The 20,040-nt window shown below is 46.2% G+C and overlaps 1 protein-coding gene across 9 annotated transcripts in view; it reads left to right on the top strand.

Moving 5' to 3' along the window:
- Positions 1–20,040, top strand: part of RUSC2 (RUN and SH3 domain containing 2) — a 53,636-nt gene that overhangs the window by 20,928 nt on the left and 12,668 nt on the right. For 8 of the 9 annotated variants that reach the window (XM_042862299.1, XM_042862290.1, XM_042862296.1 and 5 more), the window contains one exon: positions 16,073–18,151. In XM_042862299.1, the coding sequence (XP_042718233.1) occupies positions 16,180–18,151 (1,972 nt within the window). In that variant the 5' untranslated portion in view covers positions 16,073–16,179. The remainder of the gene's footprint in view (positions 1–16,072; positions 18,152–20,040) is intronic. The other variant, XM_042862298.1, reaches the window with a different exon arrangement.

Raw genomic sequence — 20,040 nt, 5'->3', positions numbered from 1 at the left:
AAAAGCATAGGCCATTAGGATAAAATACTGTGGCAGGTAAAGCTTTGTTGCTGTGCAGAATGATTCACTGGGATCTATGCAGACTGGAGTCCTTTGTGTCGCCAAGGGTGTGTCTGTGCTGGCTATGTAAATGAATGCTTTCTCCCTGCCTCTTTCTGTAGATTAGATGAGAAAGGTTATCTCATAATGGAGGAATTACTATTTTAAATTGCTGAGATGAGCGGTCCAGGCTGGGTACCAGTTACCAGAGCTTAATTACATGCTCCTGTTATAACCAAATCCCTCTCTTCCCTCCTCCCTGCTTTCCTTCTTCTTCCCTCCCCCATCCCCTGCACAAATCCTTCCATCAAATTGCTGCCGCAAATGCAAAAGGAGAAGAGCTTGAACAAAGAGACGGATGTGTATCAGAGAGAATGACAGAGATAACAATGAAGGAAAAATATAAAACAGTGGGATTTAGATATCTGTGATGCATTGATGTGACTGTAGACAAATGTATACATGGGAGCTTAGTAATGTTAAGTAAATAAGCAAACAGTGGGGCTGTGGAAAATGCTGAGAATGTGTGGTTGCAGTTGTAGGTATCAGAGGAATGTGATCTTAATGGAGCCTTACCTCCTGGTGCTGCTAATGAGCGAGCTTGGCACGTCCAGCCTCTTTGCAAAACCCCTCTGCAGTGTGCCAGCTTGGCAGGTGCCTGGGGGCAGCTGAGCACTGAAATAAGTTGAAGGTAGCTCAGATAAAGCGTCTCTAGACATGTTAAGAACCACAGGATGAATAGAGATCATGAAGTGGTGAGGATCTGGCATAGCTATAGAGGAATCTTGAAGCAGAAGAAGCAGATGTGAGGAACATTGCAGAGACAGAAGAATAGAGAATTGAGGGTCAGAAACCAGTGGTAGGATATGTGGGTTGTCATGGTTAGGGAGTGTAAATATGCGGTTGGTAATACCATTCTCCAGCCTCTCTCCCTGTGTTCCCTGAGATGGTCAATGCATCGTGCATCCCCCGCAGCTTTGCTGAGATTAGGCGCAATCCTCAGCACAGCCTTTCGTACAGCACTTGTCTGAAGGAACCATTTTGCTGCTGTGGTTTCTTAGGCAGTTGCTCCCTTTCCATCCCTGTGGAGTGGCAAGGCTCTCCAGCCTCCAGCCTTTAGTACTCAGGGGAGAAGAGGCACCCCTACTTCCAGTTTAGACTGCTAGGTGTGGAGTGTGGGACTTCATGGTGCAAAATGATTTCTGCTCACAGCTCTGTGATGTCCTGGAAGTGCTGTAAGTCTTCCTTAACTGCAGCTCCTTCTCACCTCTGTCTGGAACCTTGCCTTATGACTTGGGAGCACTCTCCTGTGTGTCTCTGCAGAATAGGCTCCCACAGTAGGGTGCTGGGGGCAAGGACAACACGTATGCATTTGTAGATGTGTCATGGTCCAGAGTTCAGGTTGTGAAACAGAATATATGTATGCAGCATACATGTATCTGTGTTGTGTTGTAGAAGAAAATTTGTGTATGGTGTGTTTACAGTGTTTATCTAACAAGAAAAATGTGATGCAGCATACTTTGCTACATGGAAAGGAGTGCTCCTCAGGATACACAGGATGTGCCTAGCTAGAAGGTGCCACACTTACAGTAGCATCTGTTAAACAGTGAGAGTGCACAGAGATTATCTGTCTTGACATGGCTTGAGCCTAAAAGATGGGCTAGAGCTTCTGGTATTGGAGTTGGCTGAATGGATTCACATCAGGGACATAAGGTTGCTGTTGTGTGTCTCCTCCACTGCCTTGATTCAGAATGCTGGGAGGCTGGAAGGCACCTGGACCTGCATTGCAGAATGTGCAGGTGCTTAGGAGTGTATGCGGTAGATTTGGAAATGGCCAGCTCCATTGTTGCCTGTCAGTGTGTCTGGGGCTTTAATTGCAATCAAGAAACGATTTCTCTGTCCTAGAGATGGCTTTAGTTCCAGTCTGATGTTCCTGGTGAGCTCACTCTGGTGTTACACCTGATACCAAAACTTTGACACACCTCTGGCAAACCAGTATTTTGTTGTGCCCCATTTTTCACTTATTTCCCAGTTTCATTAATGTTTCCCAATGTTTTCTTGAATGCCTTCTGTATTGTGTTTGAAGAGCAGGTTGATTGATCTCAGGTGGGCCAGTTCCCTACCCCTTTCAGAACAGGTAAGGCTTACCTTGATTATTTTCCAGGCGTGCAGCTTTGACTCATTCCTCTTCTTCCTCATGGGTATTTTTATTGAGAGCCCTGTTGTCAGTGTGATCATGTGATGGTTCCTTATTGTTCTGGGATCAAGAATATCTTGTCCTCTGACTGCAGTGCATTTGTCTGCTCAAATTTGTTTCCACTTCAAATGCTCATTTCCTTTTCTGTGCCCTTTTTTCCTTGTATTGTCAACACGTCATTGACGCAGCTTCCATATTCTTCTTCATGCCAAAACAGTATCAAAGACGATGTTTCTACTGAGCTCTAATATAATTCTCAGTGTGTTTATTCATTCAGTTTGGTCAGGAACAAATTAGAACACTAATTTCCTCACCTTGCTTGGTGATTCCAGGTGTTTTTCAATTATGATGTATGATCAAAGTCATTTCTGCAGTATTTCCCTGAGCTCTTTGCTCTTTTTGGTTTTATAACTGTTTTGCCTGATATGCAAAAGATCTGCTTATTACAAATAAAATTTAAAAAGAAAAAAAGAAAAGGAAAAAAAAAATTCACTGCTATTTGCTTTTTACCCTTCTGTTGGATGTAAACTGGACAAGTTTAAGATATTTAGTCCAAAGTTATAGGTTCTGGGGAGTAATTCATCTCGATAGGCAGGGCGCTGATGGACCTGAGCACAAATTAAACCCAAGAAAAGCAAACAAAATGTGAGAGATGTGATTTCTATGGGTGGCTGAGACAGTGATCTGAGGAAGAGATGCCTCCCTGTCAGCCTTGGAATCACACTTGCATGAGAAAATTTGGTCCCAAAACTTGTGGAAGCCCTTAAAATCCATCTGGAAATAGGAAAGCGGACTTATCTGCTACCTTTGCTACTTTGTGCAAAGAGTCCTGCTGGGGCAAAGAGCTCATGGCAGTCTGGTCTGTAGGTCCAAATGAGCCAGAAGATTACACCGTTCCAGAGCTGTGCAAAAGGCTGCAGGATAAGGCTTGAAGGAGCTGAGAGAACTGGTCTGGCAGGGAGTGAAATCTGTAGCAATGATCAGCTATCAGTTACAGCTGCACTGGCAACTAGTCTTAGCAGGGATTTGTCATGTTGTCTGATGAGCAGGTTCCTTGCGTGCCCCAGCATTCATCTGAAAGTTGGTTAGTCTCCAAAATGAAAGTAACAGGCTGTCAAAATGGCTCTGGTCCCTGATTCTGCTCCAGTTTTATCTCTTAACGAAGATTATCTTAGTGTTCATTTTCTGAAAGAAGTGGTGCAGTGCCAGGGTACACTTGTAAAAAGGAGAGCAAGGGCAGGTCTACCCATAAACTCTTTCTTTCCCCACCGCCATTGTGTGGTAGCCTCAGAAACACACAGATAATGTATTTTCTGTATCTGTCTGACACATGCAAATATTTCTTGCTGGACAGGGCTGCTGGTGGTTCAGCAGTAGTGACAGTCATGCTGCAGGGCTTTTTTTCCCATGACATTCACGTCAAGAAACTGCAGTGGAGGCCAGGCTCAGTGCTTAGTACTGACTCTTGGTAAGTGATGGGAAACCGGCACTAGCGCCAAGCCATCCCTCCCTGCTCCAGCATGTGACACTCTGGGAGCAGAGACTGAGCGTCACAGCCATTTTGCGCTCTGTGGGCTGGTGGCACAGGTATCACAGAGTGGAGGGAGCTCACAGCTCTTTCTGTCAAGGGGGGGTTTTCTGCTCTGTAAATTATAGGAAAGAAAAAAATCAGAGCCCGTAGGGAAGATCTTGGCAAATATGCAGCAGATTTTTGCCTGATACTTCCCTGGGACCTGCCATTACCTCGGGCTAGCATGTACTCTGTTCTTGAGGGAGGAATGGAACATGTGGACAAGAGGTGGATGTTGGGCTGGGAGAGTCTGCTTTCTTGTTGGTTCTCAATTGCAAGAGACTCCCCTGTGCATCTGTGGCCCTCTTTACTCAGGAGCATTCCTTCATACTGGTACCAGTTAAATCAAACAATAGCAGGATATTTTATTTTATTTATATATTTATTTATTTTGTGGGAATTCAAGTTATCATGTGATGTTTGAGCTAATGAGCTGCTCAACTATGATGCAGTCAACCCTGAAGAAAAACTCTTGTGCTTCTAAATGTTGTCTTAACACAGATCGTCATCAATGAGGTCATTGCTCTACTTCCTTTGGACCTCATGGAATGGGCCTCTTCAAGTGCTGCTCTTTAAGGAGCATGCTCCCTTCTGGGAGCTAGGAGTCTTTTCTTCCTACATAGTTAGACTAACCATATCAGTTTGTTTTAACCGCTTCTTGTTTATCAAGGCCCCCTTCTTTTGGTCTTTATGGGTTCCCGTGGCAAAAAGCAGGGATTTGCCACATTTTCTGTGTACCTGAAATAGTGTAGCTGTCCTCACAGATGTCCTTCTCTGCAGGGAGAATGGCCCATCTGCACCACTGTTAGTGCAATTTGCTGTTCTTAGTAGTTAGACTTTTTCCAGTGCCTAATTGCAGTTCATTTTTCCCTGTAGACCAATGCTGGGATCTTTCCCAAGTGGTAGAGTCAGAAGTCCAATGCAAAGATCCCACAGAACTGTAAATTTCTGGTCCAAAGGCCCTGCTAGCAGACACTGAACATCTTCCCTGGCTTTGTCTATTTCCTTCTCATGGTCCATGGCTATAGTGACACATGTACCCCGAGGTTTGGCTTGCTGTGGTTGTGCTGTCCTTCATCACTTGTTAGCATGTGAATAGCTGTAGTCACTTTTAAGGGATGCATTTTGCCTGGATAAACTTAACGTGAGCTTGACCCTTCAGAAGGATGGCGAATGGATTTGAGCATGCATCTGCACTCTATCATTTTCTGTAGCCAGCAAATTGTTCTTTCATCTGCCTTCAGTGACATCTTACTTAATCTACTGCTAAGATTTATCCTCCAGCTGCAGGTCTTGGTGTTTGAAATGGCCACTGAGGAGAGCATCTTCCTCACTCAGATGCCTCCTCTGTGCCTCCAATCCATGTTGTTTGCCTCATTTTCGTTTCTGCTAACACTTACTATTTATAATTATTGTATTAATAACACACTCTGAAGGTGGTGATTACTTCTTGTTACTTTAAGCCTGACAATCTTCTTGTTCCCATTTGCTTTCCTTCGTTTCCTTTCTTCCCTGCCTTTCAGAGAGGACTAGGGGAGAAGAAAGGCAAGACTTCACAAACACAGAGACCTTGCATTCCTTGAAATTTCAGCTCTCAGCACAGTAGAGCTAGCCAGTTTGTGGCACAATAACAGAGGAGGAAGAAGGGAACTGTCAGAAGCAGCTATGTCCCAACTGACTAGCAACATGAGGGTTAAGACACAAAGGTGGCAACACTCATCACATGTCGTTCAGTGTGCTTTTCACCATGTCTTACAGAGACACCAAGTGCAGTCAGTAATATACTGAGTTATCTATTCTCTGTATTTCTGCTGGTGATTGTACAATCCTTGCAGACCCTAAGGAAAGCATCTGTCTCTGTAACTGACCCCTGCCAGGCTTTGTGCTGCTGACGCGGTTTGTATTGCAAGGTGGACAAATACTTTCATATGAAGCAATGTATTTGTACTTGTCCTGGAGTTACGGATGGGTGATTTCCCCCTTTTACAGAGGATATTCCACAGACAGTGTTTTGATCTCCTACCTCGTTGAGTGTTTTCCCCTTGGCAGAAATTGAGGTTGGAAAGGAAACACCACAGAAACCTCTTGGCCTGCTGATAAAAAGCAAAAGGAGAATCTTCTTTCCTGGAAGCAGGCTATCAGACCTCCCTGGTTAAATAAGGCAAATTTTCCAGACAGTATTTCTTTCGGCACAGACATGAGCTGAGGACTGTGTTCTGTCTCCAGGGCCCACAAGGAGAATTTGTGTGAAGATAGGCAAAATTTTCCACACACCTACTCCAACAGTTTGTGGAATTTGAGGGGGCAAAACCCCACAAGCTGCAGAGGCACAGAAATGAAACTTGTTCCTGAGAGAAAACACATGAAAAAAAAAAAAAAAAAAAAAGTGCCCTTGTTTATTGTAGGCAAGGCTTTTTGTAAGCCTTGAGTTTTTGAGCTTGATGCTAACTTAAATCAATGTGTATAAGGCCGTAACTTAACAGTCACAAAAATGCACTTTGACAGGTTCCAAATGATCTGGCATTAAACTACAAAAAGTACCTGGAAGTAACACTGGTCATGAGAAGTCTTATCTGGTGAACAGCTGTATTTCAACATTAGGGTACATAAGGTAGAAATGGAAAGCTATGGTGCAGTGTATTTTAGTGTTGATATGTAAAGCGGAGGACATCTCACTGTTGACTTGGAAAGTGTGTGTAATTAGTCACCCCAGCTCAGAGTGATGACTGCAGGCTTGGGGAGAAATGAGAAGCTTACCAGAAACCTGCACAAAGTCCTGGAAAATTCTCGTAAAAGGAGTGACTGAAGAAACTGGAATTATTGTATCAAATGAGAAAATGCAGAGTTCATTATGAGAAAAGATGAATCTTATGGAGAAAGAAGATAATGGTTTATGTGCTGCCCAGCTTGCAACATGGAAGTATTCCAGGGAGTTAAGGAGAATTATTTAAAATTAATAATAGGAGTAATTTTCATGTGTACTGTGGTTAATAAGCCCGTGAATCTTGCTGTTAAACTTCAAAGCCCAGCAATATTCCCAGATGGCATGATGTTTTTGTGAATGACAAGACTACCTAGTTTATTTCTAATATGTGCTCAGAAGAGAGGCTGCTGAGTTTTGAAACCTGGGTGACTTGAAGTCCATCTCATTGTGAGGGTTCAGCTGAGACAAGTTCTTTCTCACTGCTTGTTGTAGGTGCTTCTTCTTTGACATCTGGTGCAGAAAGGACACAGCAGAAAAATTTCCAAAAGTGAGCATGTCCTATCTGGAAAGGTTTGGGAGCCTGCACTCTTGAGGCGTCCTTTGCGCTCTTGAGCATCCTTGAAGTGGCTTAAAGCAGAGTAATAGTAACTCTGGTGCGTCCCTAGGAACTCCATACTGCTCCTTCTGTACAGTGCCAAGGATTGTCCCTGTTTGCTCTCCTTTTTCTCCAGTAGAGTAGGTCTGTGCATCCTCTGCAGCCCAGCATGACTTTCCTTAGCAGAAGACCTTGGTTAATCTAGAGTTATCAGATTTAGTTCATTAGACCCCTAATGCTCTGTTGAGCCCAATCATTCCAAGCCAAATTAGCACATGAGCTGTCTTCTAAAGTGTTATCTTAAAATAAATGTCTGACTCATGGCAGCTGATCGCTGTCCTGGCTGGAGCTTTACGTGCCGAGTTTGGTTTGTGTTGCCGGTCCCTGTAAGGCATAAGTTTCTTCTCTCAGAAGAAAAATATGTGTAATCATTATTTGTGACTGGTCTGCTTCATAAGTATTTTATGAAGGCCTGGCTTGCCTTTTGTTAGTTCTGTTCCATGGAAAATATTCTCTTACATAAATTAATGCTGCGGTTTCATTCCAGATCCTCTGAGTTCTGCCTCATCCTTTGCAAATGAACACACAAGTAGAGGAAGACCAATGTTAGTCAGAGGAAGTCTGAATAGCTTGGGACTGCTCAGAGGGTGATAAATGCAAAAAACGTCACGCTCTCCTTGTCTTAAACAAGTATAATAATGAAGATAAATGTTGGTATGCTCAAAAGAACTGACAGACAGCAATGGCCGAGGCATAAATTAGCTGTGAAGATCACTAGTTCAGGACATTACAGGGCCCAAAGGTTGCAAGAGTTCTGAAAAAAATTGGATGCTATCGGAGATGTCAGCATGCAGCATGACGATTGTTTAAGCACCCAGCCGCCTATGGAAGGGTTATGAAATCTGCTTCTTGACATAAGGCATTCTCTAATGGAGGCTGCCTGTGTTGGGGTTGAAAATGGAGCAATGATCACTCATTTGCCCACTTTAGGTTAGTACACCTAATGCAGAACCTCTGAACATTGCTAACCAAGGTGAAGGACTAGGCTGAACTGGTCATCTGACTCAGTCCACAGACTTCTGTGTTCCCATGCTGAAACAAAACCTCCCTGAGGCTGTTGATCTACAAAGGCAGAGTATGTTCATCATTCTTTTTCCACTGTTTCTGAGCTAGTGGCAAGAGTTGCCCTAGATTTTGTATTTCTTGGAAAAAAAAGCCACGGCGTTCTTGGTAGACTTGTTTTTGCCAGGAAGGTCGTTTCAAGGCCTGCTCTGCAGTGCAGAGAGCAGCTTCTAGTCTCACGCAGTCTCACTATGCAGCTAGAGCTAGGAAGGGTTAAAGCTTTCTGCAGTCTTGGCAGGAGTCAGCTGTTGGTCAGAGCTGCTGTTTGAGAAACCATTTAGGTATGCAGTGTGAAGAGGAGCACCTGATAAAACCAGCCTGCTGCTAGGATGTTTTTCTGCTTGTGCTTTCTTTTGGGGCTTCTGATCTGGGTGCACACTGCGCGTGCTAAATTCTTTGTAAGACTGCATTTTAAAATAGCGAATCTCTGCAGATGCAGGCAGTCTGGGTGGCTGGTAGAGCTGGTGCCCATCACTGTGAGGAAATGCCATACCTGCCTTGCTTCTCCTTTTCACATGAATACTTTAGTCCTTGTAGCAAACCATCATGCTACTGCTGTGTCTAATTCTGAAGATAATCCTGTGAGAGCATCCTGACATCTGTAGCTGTTTTATATAAGGAGAGTTGGGGGGGATGATACCTTAATTATTTCAAGAACTTGTTCCCTTGAAGTCCTTTGTCAACGATTCTGCTTTTGTTCTTTTACCCCTGCAGCACACACCTGAGCAAGAATGGCTGCCTGGTCACATTTGCACATAGCAAGATAACAAATATGTTGGAAACAGCCATGTTATCTTGACATAAACAGTGCAATTGAGAATGTGTTCTCAGCTAGTTTTTTGATTACATCAAGCTGATGACATCTTCCATCAGAAGAGGGGTGGCCAGCAGGTACATAGAGGTGATTGTCCCTTTCTACTCTGCTATTGTGAGGCCCCATCTGCAGTACTGTGTCCAGGTCTGGAGCCCCCAGTACAAGAAAGACAGAGAGCTGTTGGAGAGGGTCCAGAGGAGAGCCACAAAGATGATCAGGGGGCTGCAGCATCTCCCCTATGAAGACAGGCTGAGGGAGCTGGGCTTGTTCAGCCTGGAGAAAAGAAGGCTGCAGGGTGACCTCATTGCAGCCTTTCAGTACCTGAAGGGAGCCTGCAAAAAGGAGGGGAATCAGCTCTTTGAAAGGGTAGATAACGGCAGGACAAGGGGAAATGTTTTTTAATTGAGGGAGGGGAGATTGAGGTTGAATGTCAGGAGAAGTTCTTTACAGAGAGAGTGGTGAGGTGCTGGAACAGGCTGCCCAGAGAGGTTGTGGATGCCCCGTCCCTGGAGGTGTTCAAGGCCAGATTGGATGGGGCCCTGGGCAGGCTGGTCGAGTATTAAATGGGGAGGTTGGTGGCCCTGCATGTGGCAGGGGGTTAAAGATTCATGATCCTTAAGGTCCCTTCCAACCCTGGCCATTCTGTGATTCTGTGAGTGGTGCAGTTGACAATAATAGAAGGAAGAGATGCCATCCAGAGGACCTTGACTTGCTCAAAAAGTGGGCACACAAGAATGTAATGAGGTTGAACAAGGCCAAACCACATGGGTTGGTATGTGTGCAGACTGGAAAAAGAATTCTTTGACAGCAGCCCTGCAAAGAAGGACTTGAGGGTTCTGGAGGACAAAGGGCTGTATGTGAGGCAGTAGTGAGCACTTGCAGCCCTGAAGGCCAGCGTTATTCTGGGCTGCATTAACAGAGGGGTGGCAGCAGGGACAGGGAGGGGACTGTTCCCCTCTGCTCTGCCCTCCCAAGACCTCATCTGGAGTACTGCATCCAGAAGGAGTGTGGAGCTGTTGGAGTGGGTCCAGAGGAGGACCATGAAGAAGCTCAGAGGATGGAGCACCTCTCTGAAGACAAGTTAAAGGAGCAGGGCTTGCTCAGCCTGGAGAAGACAAGGCTCCAGGGACATGTCATTATGGCCTTCCAGCACTTGAAGGGGATTACAGGCAGGAGGGGAACAGACTTTTTACACAGTCTGGTAGTGATAGGGGAAGGGGGAATGGCTTTAAACTAAAAGAGAAGAGGGTTAAGTTAGATGTTAGAATTTATTTACTCTCAAGGTGGCACTGCTGCCCAGAGAGCTGTGATGCTCTATCCCTGGAGGTGCTCAAGGCCAGGTTGGATGGGGTCCTGGGCGGCTGAGCTGGTGGGGGCACCCAGCCCATGGCAGGGAGTTGGAACTGGGTGATCTTTAAGGTCTCTTCCACCTGAGGTCATTCTCTGATTCTGTGATCCTGTATGCTTCCAGACATAGGTCAGAGAGCCAGCTCTCTGCATAAAACTGCAGACATGGTCTTCAGTCCCTCATGTCTATACTAGGAGCATGTTCTTGAGGCTGCCAGCTGATAGCCACAGCCCTTCTTCTTCACGGCTAAACCCTGGGGAAAGTGCAGCCAAGGATAATTAAGCCTGGTATTTTTGCTACTGATTCTTCCTAGCAATTTTGTTTGCTGATAGGATTTTTTCTTATCTGAATGGGTTCTTGAATCCTTTTGGAATCACATAACAGGCAGGCTCCAGTGCCTAGATGGATCAATGTTTCACAAAGGAATTGTGTAATTTTTGCTTCTGTAAAATCTTAGATGTGCTTTTAGAGTGCTCATACTTTAAAGATGCTATGCAAATGTGGTCCCTCCTCCCTGCTGCCACTGGAGCGTGATAAAAAAGGATGTACTGTGTTCAGAGTCTAATTCAGCAGCAATTTCAGCGCAGTATTGACAGCTAGCAACATTAGAGTCTTTCTCCTCTGTGGATTTGCATATGCTAATTAGGCGCATATGTGGTGGGGGCTGGGGCAGAGGATGGGCTTGGAGGAGGAGGGGCAGATTCCAACCCAGATCACCCTGCTACTTCATAAGTCGGGGCCTGCAAGTGTCTCCTGCTGAGTGCCACATGCCAGCTGGTGTCACGGAGCAAGAGAGCGCAGACTTGGGAGAGTCGGGTTTGGTCTCTGTCAGCCCCATGGCTGCTGGTATAGAGCTGCTGCACGAGCTATTTCTAGTGCTCTAACTCAAAGTGCCCAGTGCAGCTGGGACTTACTTTCCTCTGGCTGGGAGGCAGTACCTGCTCATCCTTAGTTGTGTCTTTGTTAGGCATGCACGTACCTACTATTTACTTTCATCTCACTCACCCTGTCATCCCTGCTGGCAGGCTCCTCGCCACTGACCACCACATGCTGCTGTTTCTGTTTTGACACAACATAATCCTATGTATTTTTGGGATGTAATGATAGTGAGCTGTCATGGAAACCTCTGGAAAAAAGGCTGGGGCCCAAGCAGCACCCTGATGCGGAAGGGGAAGTGGTCTCTTCTGGAGGTTTGCTCAAGGTGACAGAGGAACCACCCTGAGCTAAGGCAGAAACTTAGGAATCATCAAATCCTTGTATCTTGCAGCAGCCCCACTGTTAGCACTGGGTCCTGGAGTATTCACTTCGGGGCCACCCAGAAAGGCTACCCTCATTCTTCTGTCTGTTCCCTGAGGCAGGAAAAGAGCAGTGGAGGCTTACGAAGAGTTCCTTCCAGTTGGACTGTTCTCCCAGCCCTTTTGCCTGGCAGAGAATGAGCTGACAGAGAATGAACTGGATCTCTTTCTCCCCATAGAGCAATGAGAAGACATCTGTATTGTGCCTTTGTCTGCAAGCTCACAAACTGCTGCTTTTTACAGCGTTGTTTTTTTCACATTTGTTTTGTAGATCTGTATAGTTTCTTCAGCCATCTTAATGCAGATGCCATGTAGGAGTCAGGGATTCACATGAAACAATAACAAAAGAACAAGCAGCTCTACTAGTGAAGAATTTTGGCTAATTCATCTATTAAATCAAATGTCCCCCTAACCCTGTTTTTCCATCTTTCACCTTTCAGACAACCAAGTCAGGTTGTCTTGTTTTATCTGAGGTAAGATGATGATGACTGAAACCAAAGCCTTTCAGAAAGACACAGCAAGAACCCTCACAGTTAGAGGCTTATATGGGGCATTCAAGTTTGTAAATTAAGTGGCAGAGATCTGTAGAAATAGTAGTCTGTTCAGAAAAGCCAGCCTCCCAACAGCCAGCATCTCCTCCAGCTGAGAATTCTGATATCTCTTCTTCCTTCATGTGATACACGCAGACTCTGTGTATTGAAATCATATTTATTTCTGAAATCTCTGCATTACCTATTGTGAGAAAGCCTGTGTCGCTGTCTGTTGAACCCAGCCACACCTTGCGGGCAGCTGCCAGCAAACTCCAAAAGTGCAACCAGAGATATAATAATGGGGTATGCCTGGAGCTCTCTGACTGCCACAGCTAGCACATCAGGATTTGCAGGCAAGGCTCTGATGGCTCTGGCAGCAATTTCTCAGTAGTGTTACAGCAGCAGGAGGCAGTACTTAAGAAACCAAGGAGCTGCATTGACTACCCCAAGTTAGCACAGCATCTTCAGCCTTGTGGATGGGGAAGAGCTGGGGGCCTGCCTTGCAGAAGCCTTGCAGGGAAAGATCTGTGGAGCCTGAGCAGTGCTGCATTGTGTTATCTGCAATGTGCTGAATCCTTTCTGAAGCATAATGCATCTTGGCAGGCAGCTCTCAGGTCGGTGCTAAACCACCCTTTGTTGCTCAGCACTCCTATTTCTCTGCTTACCTAGAGATTTGCTGCAGCTTGGAATTTTTTCTTTATGTATAACTAAGGGTAAAAGCATTGATAATTCTCCACCACATCACAAATATCTCATGAAAAGCTGTTCTCTGCTTTGCATTACCTTAATTCGTGAAAGGCATCTCCAGATAATGAGATGTCTGAGCTTACAGAATAGACAACCCATATTTCCCCTTCAGCAGCAGATGGTGTCAGAATGGAGTAGGTTAAGAATTTTGACATTTGCAATCAAAATGGCTGTTGTATCTAGCATGCCTCCCTGCCTTGCACTGCCATGACACAGTTTTCCAGAGAGAGATTGTTGCTGAATGATGCTGTGTATGCTATTATGTGCATAGGATTAAGCAGGTTTCAGCACTCTGTGAGCTTCTGCTATGGTAATTAAGAAAAATGAACTGATTGGGCTAAAAGTGTCTGGATGCAAACTGTGTATCCCTCCTTCTGAAACCCCCCACTTGCAGAGGGGTGGGATTGCTTTGTAAAGAGGTTATCAAACCCAGCAGAATGTGAAACTGCTGTGTCTGCTGGATTTTACAACCCAGCATAGACCTCAACCTACCATACCCTGAGCAGAAGAGAGTGGATCCTTCTGCAGTCTTCCAGAATCGGAGGGAGAACCAGTGGATGGTATGGCCAGGAGGACGGGGTTGGGAAATTAACGATCCTTGTGCTGACAGTGCCACAGTCTAACTTCTTTGCATCCCTGAGACAGGAGAATATCTTAAGGGAGACTGTGACACCTAGGGCACAAAAAAGTCGTGCGTATCCCTAAGGAAGCTTTCAGAATGGCTCCTGGCAGGAGCTGGCAGCATTTTTCCTATGATACTGGCCCTTGAAGCCATGTGCTGCATTCATCTGCTGCAGCACATGTGACAGTCAGTGATTCACAGTCTGCCTGGGCAGCGTGTGCTGCCACCAAAACCAAAGAACTGGGCAGAGCTGCGGAGAGACAGCTGGGAAATGGCTGTATGTCACCTCCCCTGACATTTTGCTGTCAAATGTCAGTGTGTGCCTGTGCAAACCTTGTCCTCCCACAGCAGCATCTGCAGCAGTGTGAGGTGTATGCTACTTGGCAGGGCTGGGCAGCAGATGGGTGCTGGTGCTTTAAGCAGCCATTTCCCAGAGGCAGTAGAGATGTGCTTTAGTAATGAAGCATTTGGTTGTTACCGTTTGTATCCAAAAATGATGCTTTTCAAGCTGTTGCATTGTGGCAACACTCAACACAGCAAAACATTATGGAGAGACATGATGTAAGTGTTACAACCAAATCTACCAGTGTAATGTTACAAATCTACCAGGGTAGTAACAAGGGAAGGCGAGGTGAATGTGCAAGTAAGTACTGCAGAACCAGAGCTAGCTTTTCCCACAGTGCTGGGGGATAAGTGAGGACTTGTGCTGCTATGTGCACCATCAGTGATGCACGAAGTTCACAATGGGGCAGAAACACAGCCCTAGCTGTTGAACACCATTTTCAGCATGTTTGCATTAGGCATAGAGCCAGAAGCTGTTGTTACCAATAGTGGTTCTTGAACAATGTGATCATGGGAATTCCTAACGTGCAAAATCTCCTCTTAGGAGCCAGATGGAGAACATACTCATTCCTTTCAGTCAGTATGGCAGAGATTGTGGGAAAGGAAACAGGGGCTTGTGAGACAGAGGAGTCAGTGAACAGAAAGGAAAGAGTGATACAAGCACCAAGAAGTCTATTGGCAGGGCTGTTTTAGGGTTGCCTGGTAGTTCCCAGGTGTGGTCCAGGTGACTTCTTTTTCAGAGCCTAATTCTGGATGAATCATTTGCAACACACATGGGTCTCTGTAGAGCCTAGCCTGATCCACAAGGCTTCTCAGCTCAACTAACACCACTGTTAGTATCAACTTCTACATCAATGGGTGTTTGCTGTAAACACTAGGTCTGTTACCGTCTTTCTGGGTTTTTTTTTCTTCTGCCAAAACATCCTGTGTCTGTGAGAATGACTGTTATGCGTGGGAGAAAGTACTTCATTTGATCAGCTTTATTTTAGCATCTTTTAATTGCTATTCTTATGCCACGAAGCTGAAAGAACTGAAGCTCTTGATCTTTCTGTAGAGCTGTCTCACTGCTTGCAGTGTTCTGATTTCATTTATCCCACATTTCTTAATTTCCTCTCTGCACTCCTATATTCCTCTGCAGCTCGGTTCCAAATCCATTGTCATTTCATAGCGAAGAACACTGGGTTTATGTAGATAAAGACTCAGATACTGTTACTGTCACTTTGAAGGCTAATAGCGATGGCAGCAGATCTAAGGTCCTGGTGACCAGAGATTGCAGTGCGCCGTGCCAGGATGCTGTGAGCCCTGAGGATGCCTGGATGGGATGTGGGATATGAATTGCTGATCAAGGATGTTCAGTCCAAGGTTTCCAAAACAAGAGATTGATATATGAGACCCTTAACTTAGTTTTGCATCCCTCAGGATCACCCTGGGTCAGTGGGTTTTTTTCGAGGTTTCTCCCTCCCCACGGTGCCTTAGCTGCCCTTCCCCGATATTCTCTGCATTGATTTCTCTGAAATGTAGACGAGAATGCAAAAAGGAAAACACTCTCCAGACTGCTCTGAAAGCTCTTGCTGTTTGGTCCTCAAGGACAGCTGGGGAAAGAGAAATGAATATGTTCCCTGCTCTCCTGTCTCATGCTGATGAACATCTTCCTCTAGCCTTATGACAGACTGTTATTTACTGAACATGAGGTGTTGACCTCTTAGTGTCCTGGTTGTGTGAATCCTGGGTCTGCACATTGTAACAGCAGTCCTGTTGTGAAATACATTAAATATCTGAATGAGGAGGTAAGCGTTAGGTTTTCCTGTGCATGTGCAGTGGGCACCATCAGCATTGAGGGTTTCCTTTGACCCAAAGCCTGTGCAGTTCTTTGGCCACTTGAGTGAAATAAGTTATCTCACAGAAGTTTGAGAAGTGTCAGCTGAAAGCACAAGGGTAGTCCCAGGAGACTGGATGGAAAGGGGCACTTTTGTCTTGTCTTGTAATGCTTCTCCTGAGGAAAGGTTGCTCGGAACCTTACGCTGGAACGCTTGTGCTGACAAAGAACACCACTGAGATTATCAAGTCTTTGATCAAACAAGGGAGGCTTCAAATACTCACTGCCTTAATTGAAAAGTGACTTTCTTTGCATTTCTGTCTCTCTCTAGGTATCTGAATTCCCTCATGAGAAGTGTCCTACCTGTCTCTCATGTGCAGCTGCACTGGTCCATGGGTAGCAACAGTTTAACTGATATCCTGAAGAGCATTCCTCACCATGGATAGTCCACCAAAGCTGACTGGCGAGACGCTGATTGTCCATCACATTCCTCTTGTGCATTGCCAGGTCCCTGATAGACAGTGCTGCTCCGTGAACAAAAGGACCAACCCCTTCTGTCAGCCAGATCTCGGCATTACACACACCTCTACCCTTCCAGAAAGAGACCTTTCACAGACTGACTCCTTGGTGTACAGCAGCTTTCTCCAGGCCTCCGAAGCCTCAGCAGAGGCCTCAGACAACAAAGAAGGCAAAGTAAGGGACTTGGTTGTCCCTAGTGCCAGTAAGCGACACAACCCTTTCTTACTGACCGAGGGTGAAGATCTCGGCATCTTTGGGGATGACTTGGGTCAAAAGTCTTTCCACCTTCACAACTCCCTTGTGGGTGGCAAACCTCCCTTTCATCTGCATGAGCTGGCGTTGCCCCCGTTCCACCTCCACGACTCCAACCACATTGTGAAATCCTGGAACATGGCAAGCCGATCCGGTGTGGTAGATGGGCAAGAGGACAAAATCAGCAGTGATGACATTCAGAAGAGGAACAATGCGAACCGGTGCCACCAGGCCACAGAACGCATGGAGCTGGATGAATGCAGCTGCAATCGTGGCAGCTCCTCCAGCTTCTCCTTCGATGGTGGTGACCAGGAGTGGAATCAAAATGCAGGTGAATCATTGAGGAATCATGATGCCCTGCATAGCCGGACGTGCAGCTGTTCCAGCTCAGAGCTCCAACACTGTCGCTGCTACAGTTCATCAAGTCAGTCTGAAGTGATTGATCAGCAGATGGGCTACATCAGTGACTCTTCTTGCAACAGCTCTGATGGAGTGCTGGTGAACTTCAGTGCTCTCTACAATAAAATGAATGGCCATTCTCGATCTAACCTGAATTCAGCCAACCTGTCCTGTGACTCTTCCTTCTGCAGCCACTCAGACACAGGAGCTTTTTACTTGGATTTGCATTCATCACCCACAGAATCCAAGATGTCTTGTGAGTCGCATCACCCGGAGAGTTCAGGGAAGACATGTGAGTGTCACCGTTCTTCCTCACCTGTTCTTGATGCTAACTGCAACTCCTACCACCTCCACTGTGAGCCTTGCACTTCAGAGAGCTCAGACCTCACTGCCTGCTTCCAGAGCCAAGCACGGCTTGTTGTGGCTACTCAGAATTATTATAAGCTAGTCACGTGTGACTTGTCTTCCCAGTCATCTCCCAGCCCTGCAGGATCTTCCATAACTAGTTGCTCAGAAGACCAGACCAAAGGTAGCCCAGCTCAGCCCACTGAATACTATCTTTTTAGAAGGCCTGACCTAAGAGAAGAAGAAGGCAGTGTGGAGTGCAGTGAAGAGGAGACAAAGGGAGAAACCACAGAGAACATGATTGAGGGTCAGGTCTATGTGAACGTGTCGCCACCTAACCTCAACACAAGCCGGCAGCGCTCCAGAAGCTATGATCAGAACCTGGACCGGAGTCCTGGCAACAGGCTGGGGTCTTTGGAGCGTATGGTGAGCTGTCCAGTTAAGCTGAGTGAAAGCCCAGCAATACCCATTCAGAGCTCCCCACCAAAGCGAGTGACATCTTTTGCTGAACTTGCTAAAGGCAGGAAAAAGAACAGCACCTCGCCACCACTCCGGTGCAGTGGAGATTCCTCCTTGGAGTTCTCCCCTATCCCTGAGGCACAGCGGGACTGCCCAACCTTCCTTGAAGAAAGAGCTCACCGCAGCCAGAGTCTCCCACCCATGCCCTTCATCCATGGCCTGAACCGAAGCTGCGAGGGCTTCTGTTTGAATCACCCTTTTGGGGACAGACAGGCTGTGTGTTCCACCAAAGACTCGGGACCCAATGAGACCGTCCCCAGTGGGCATGGGGCAGGTGAGCAAGCCTCTCTCACCCTGCTGACGGAGGCAGATGCCAACTTCTCAGGTAGTTCTACCAGTGGCCATGGACAGAGAGATGTTAGAGCTCGAGCAGACGGTAAGGAGCCAAACTAGGCAGAACGGAGAAGTAAAAAAAAAAAAAAAAGACTACTGTCTGGGACTAGAGGGAAGCAGTAGAGGAACCTGCTTGGTAGCGGGAGACCAAAGCCTGTGCAGTTTGTTTCCAAGCCTTCTAGTCTCTGGGACAAAGTTCTGATGTGCTTATTTCAGACCTAGATCAGTGCATGTAGCTTGTCCTTCTATTTCTTTAGAAAATTAAGGTTTTATGCAAACCTGTAATAGCATGTAAGGGAGGAAATTACATTAGCACTTAGAGAATGCGCAGCTTGGAGGTTTATCTCATTCTGACCTCTTTCTAGGGCCTGGTACTTCCTCAGTCCATGATCTCCCCTTAGCTCCCAAGACAGAGGTTCACTGATACTTGGCAGAGCCAAGTTCCAAGCAGACAAAGCGAAGAGAAACCATTGAGTACTTTTTCAGTCTTTCTTTTTTGAATTTATTTGACATAGAGCTGGGGAGGGAAGTGGCACAGTCGATCATCTCTTCTTGATGCGTGGCTCAGTCTCTGCCAGCACTTACCGTATGAGCCCTAAAGGGATTAGAGAATCTGTGTGTCCTTGCCTGGAATGTTCTGGCTGTATCTCACAGTATGTAGAACTGCAGCAGAGGTTCTTCTGGAAGGGCACATGACCTTTGTTGCCAGGGTAGTTTTCCCTGCACCTTCTGTGGAAAGCCTGTAGTACCTGATTGTTTTTCACGTTGATCTTGACGTTACGTGTCCTGGTGAGAAAGCTGTGTAACAGTTCCATAAGTGGTTAAGGTACGGCCATTTCTCCAGCATGGCAGGAGTCCTCTCTCTCTGCTCTAGACAGTTATTGTATTTGTTTCACAAGTAAAAGCCAGTCCAAAATGGCTCTCTGACCAGACTGCTGCAGTAAATAGCCTCTGATATGCCAAGGATGTGCCATTTGATGCACTGCAAATTTCTAGCAGGGGACTGAAAGAGCACTTGAGTGCAGGTATGAAAGAGATTTTGACCAATGGAGCAAGATTTTTTTTTTCTGTCATTATCCTGGATTGGTTTTTTTGAGCATTTAGCTTGCACTTAGTGCAGGATGGCAGGGAAGGCAAATCTCTGCTGAGAGAAGGCAGCCATGGGAGCAGCTGAGTTGCAGAGAGAATGCTTGGACGGAGCAGGAGCTACTTAGGGAGTGGGAGGAACAGGCAAGCAGAAGCTCTCAGAGCAGTATATCCTATATCCCTGTCTGCACTACTTTCCTGTGCACCAAAACAGCGTGGCTGTAATTAGAGCTGTGCTGAGAACTCCTGCCAGCAGTTGGAGAAGAGCTGCCTCACCTCCAGCTCAAAGCACCATGCAAACCTGGATGGTCTGATAAGGAACTAGAGAGAAAGCAAGCCTTGCTAAATGCTAGCTATAGGGAAGGAGGGCAAGCACACCCCATGGAGAGTGGGGAATGCTTGGATTAACACCTGTGGTACTCATAATACTTGTGGCAGGTTGGGTGAGTTCCCAGCACTTGTGAGAGGAAGCAGTCCTTTAATATATAAAATTCTGTTGTACTGCAGTGCATTAGGGCTCTGTCTTTGGGCATTGTCTGGGCAGAGGCAGGTGCCTGAGGCCATGGCTTTTGCTGTCTGGGATGAAGGAATGTGGAAAGGGTGGGAAGCTGGACCAGGAGAGAGAAACCCTCAGTACAGTGCTTCACTCTTCAAGACAGCTGTCAGCAGCTGGAAACTTCATTTGAAGGCACGTGTCCTCACCCTGCCAGTTCATGATGTGTGTAACTGGTTCAGACTTGAACCACTCGTTTTTTGGCACTGGTCTTTAGCTCATCCTCTTCCTCTAGTAGCTGAGAGCACATTCTCTTTTTCCAGTGATCCACCATATTCAAGATGACTGTCACT

This window comes from Lagopus leucura, unplaced genomic scaffold (assembly GCF_019238085.1).
Source record: "Lagopus leucura isolate 7727_CA_CO unplaced genomic scaffold, USGS_WTPT01 Super-Scaffold_650, whole genome shotgun sequence".
Lineage (NCBI taxonomy): Eukaryota > Metazoa > Chordata > Aves > Galliformes > Phasianidae > Lagopus > Lagopus leucura.
Note: the sequence above shows the minus strand (reverse complement) of the source record. Positions and strands in the feature narration are given on the sequence as shown.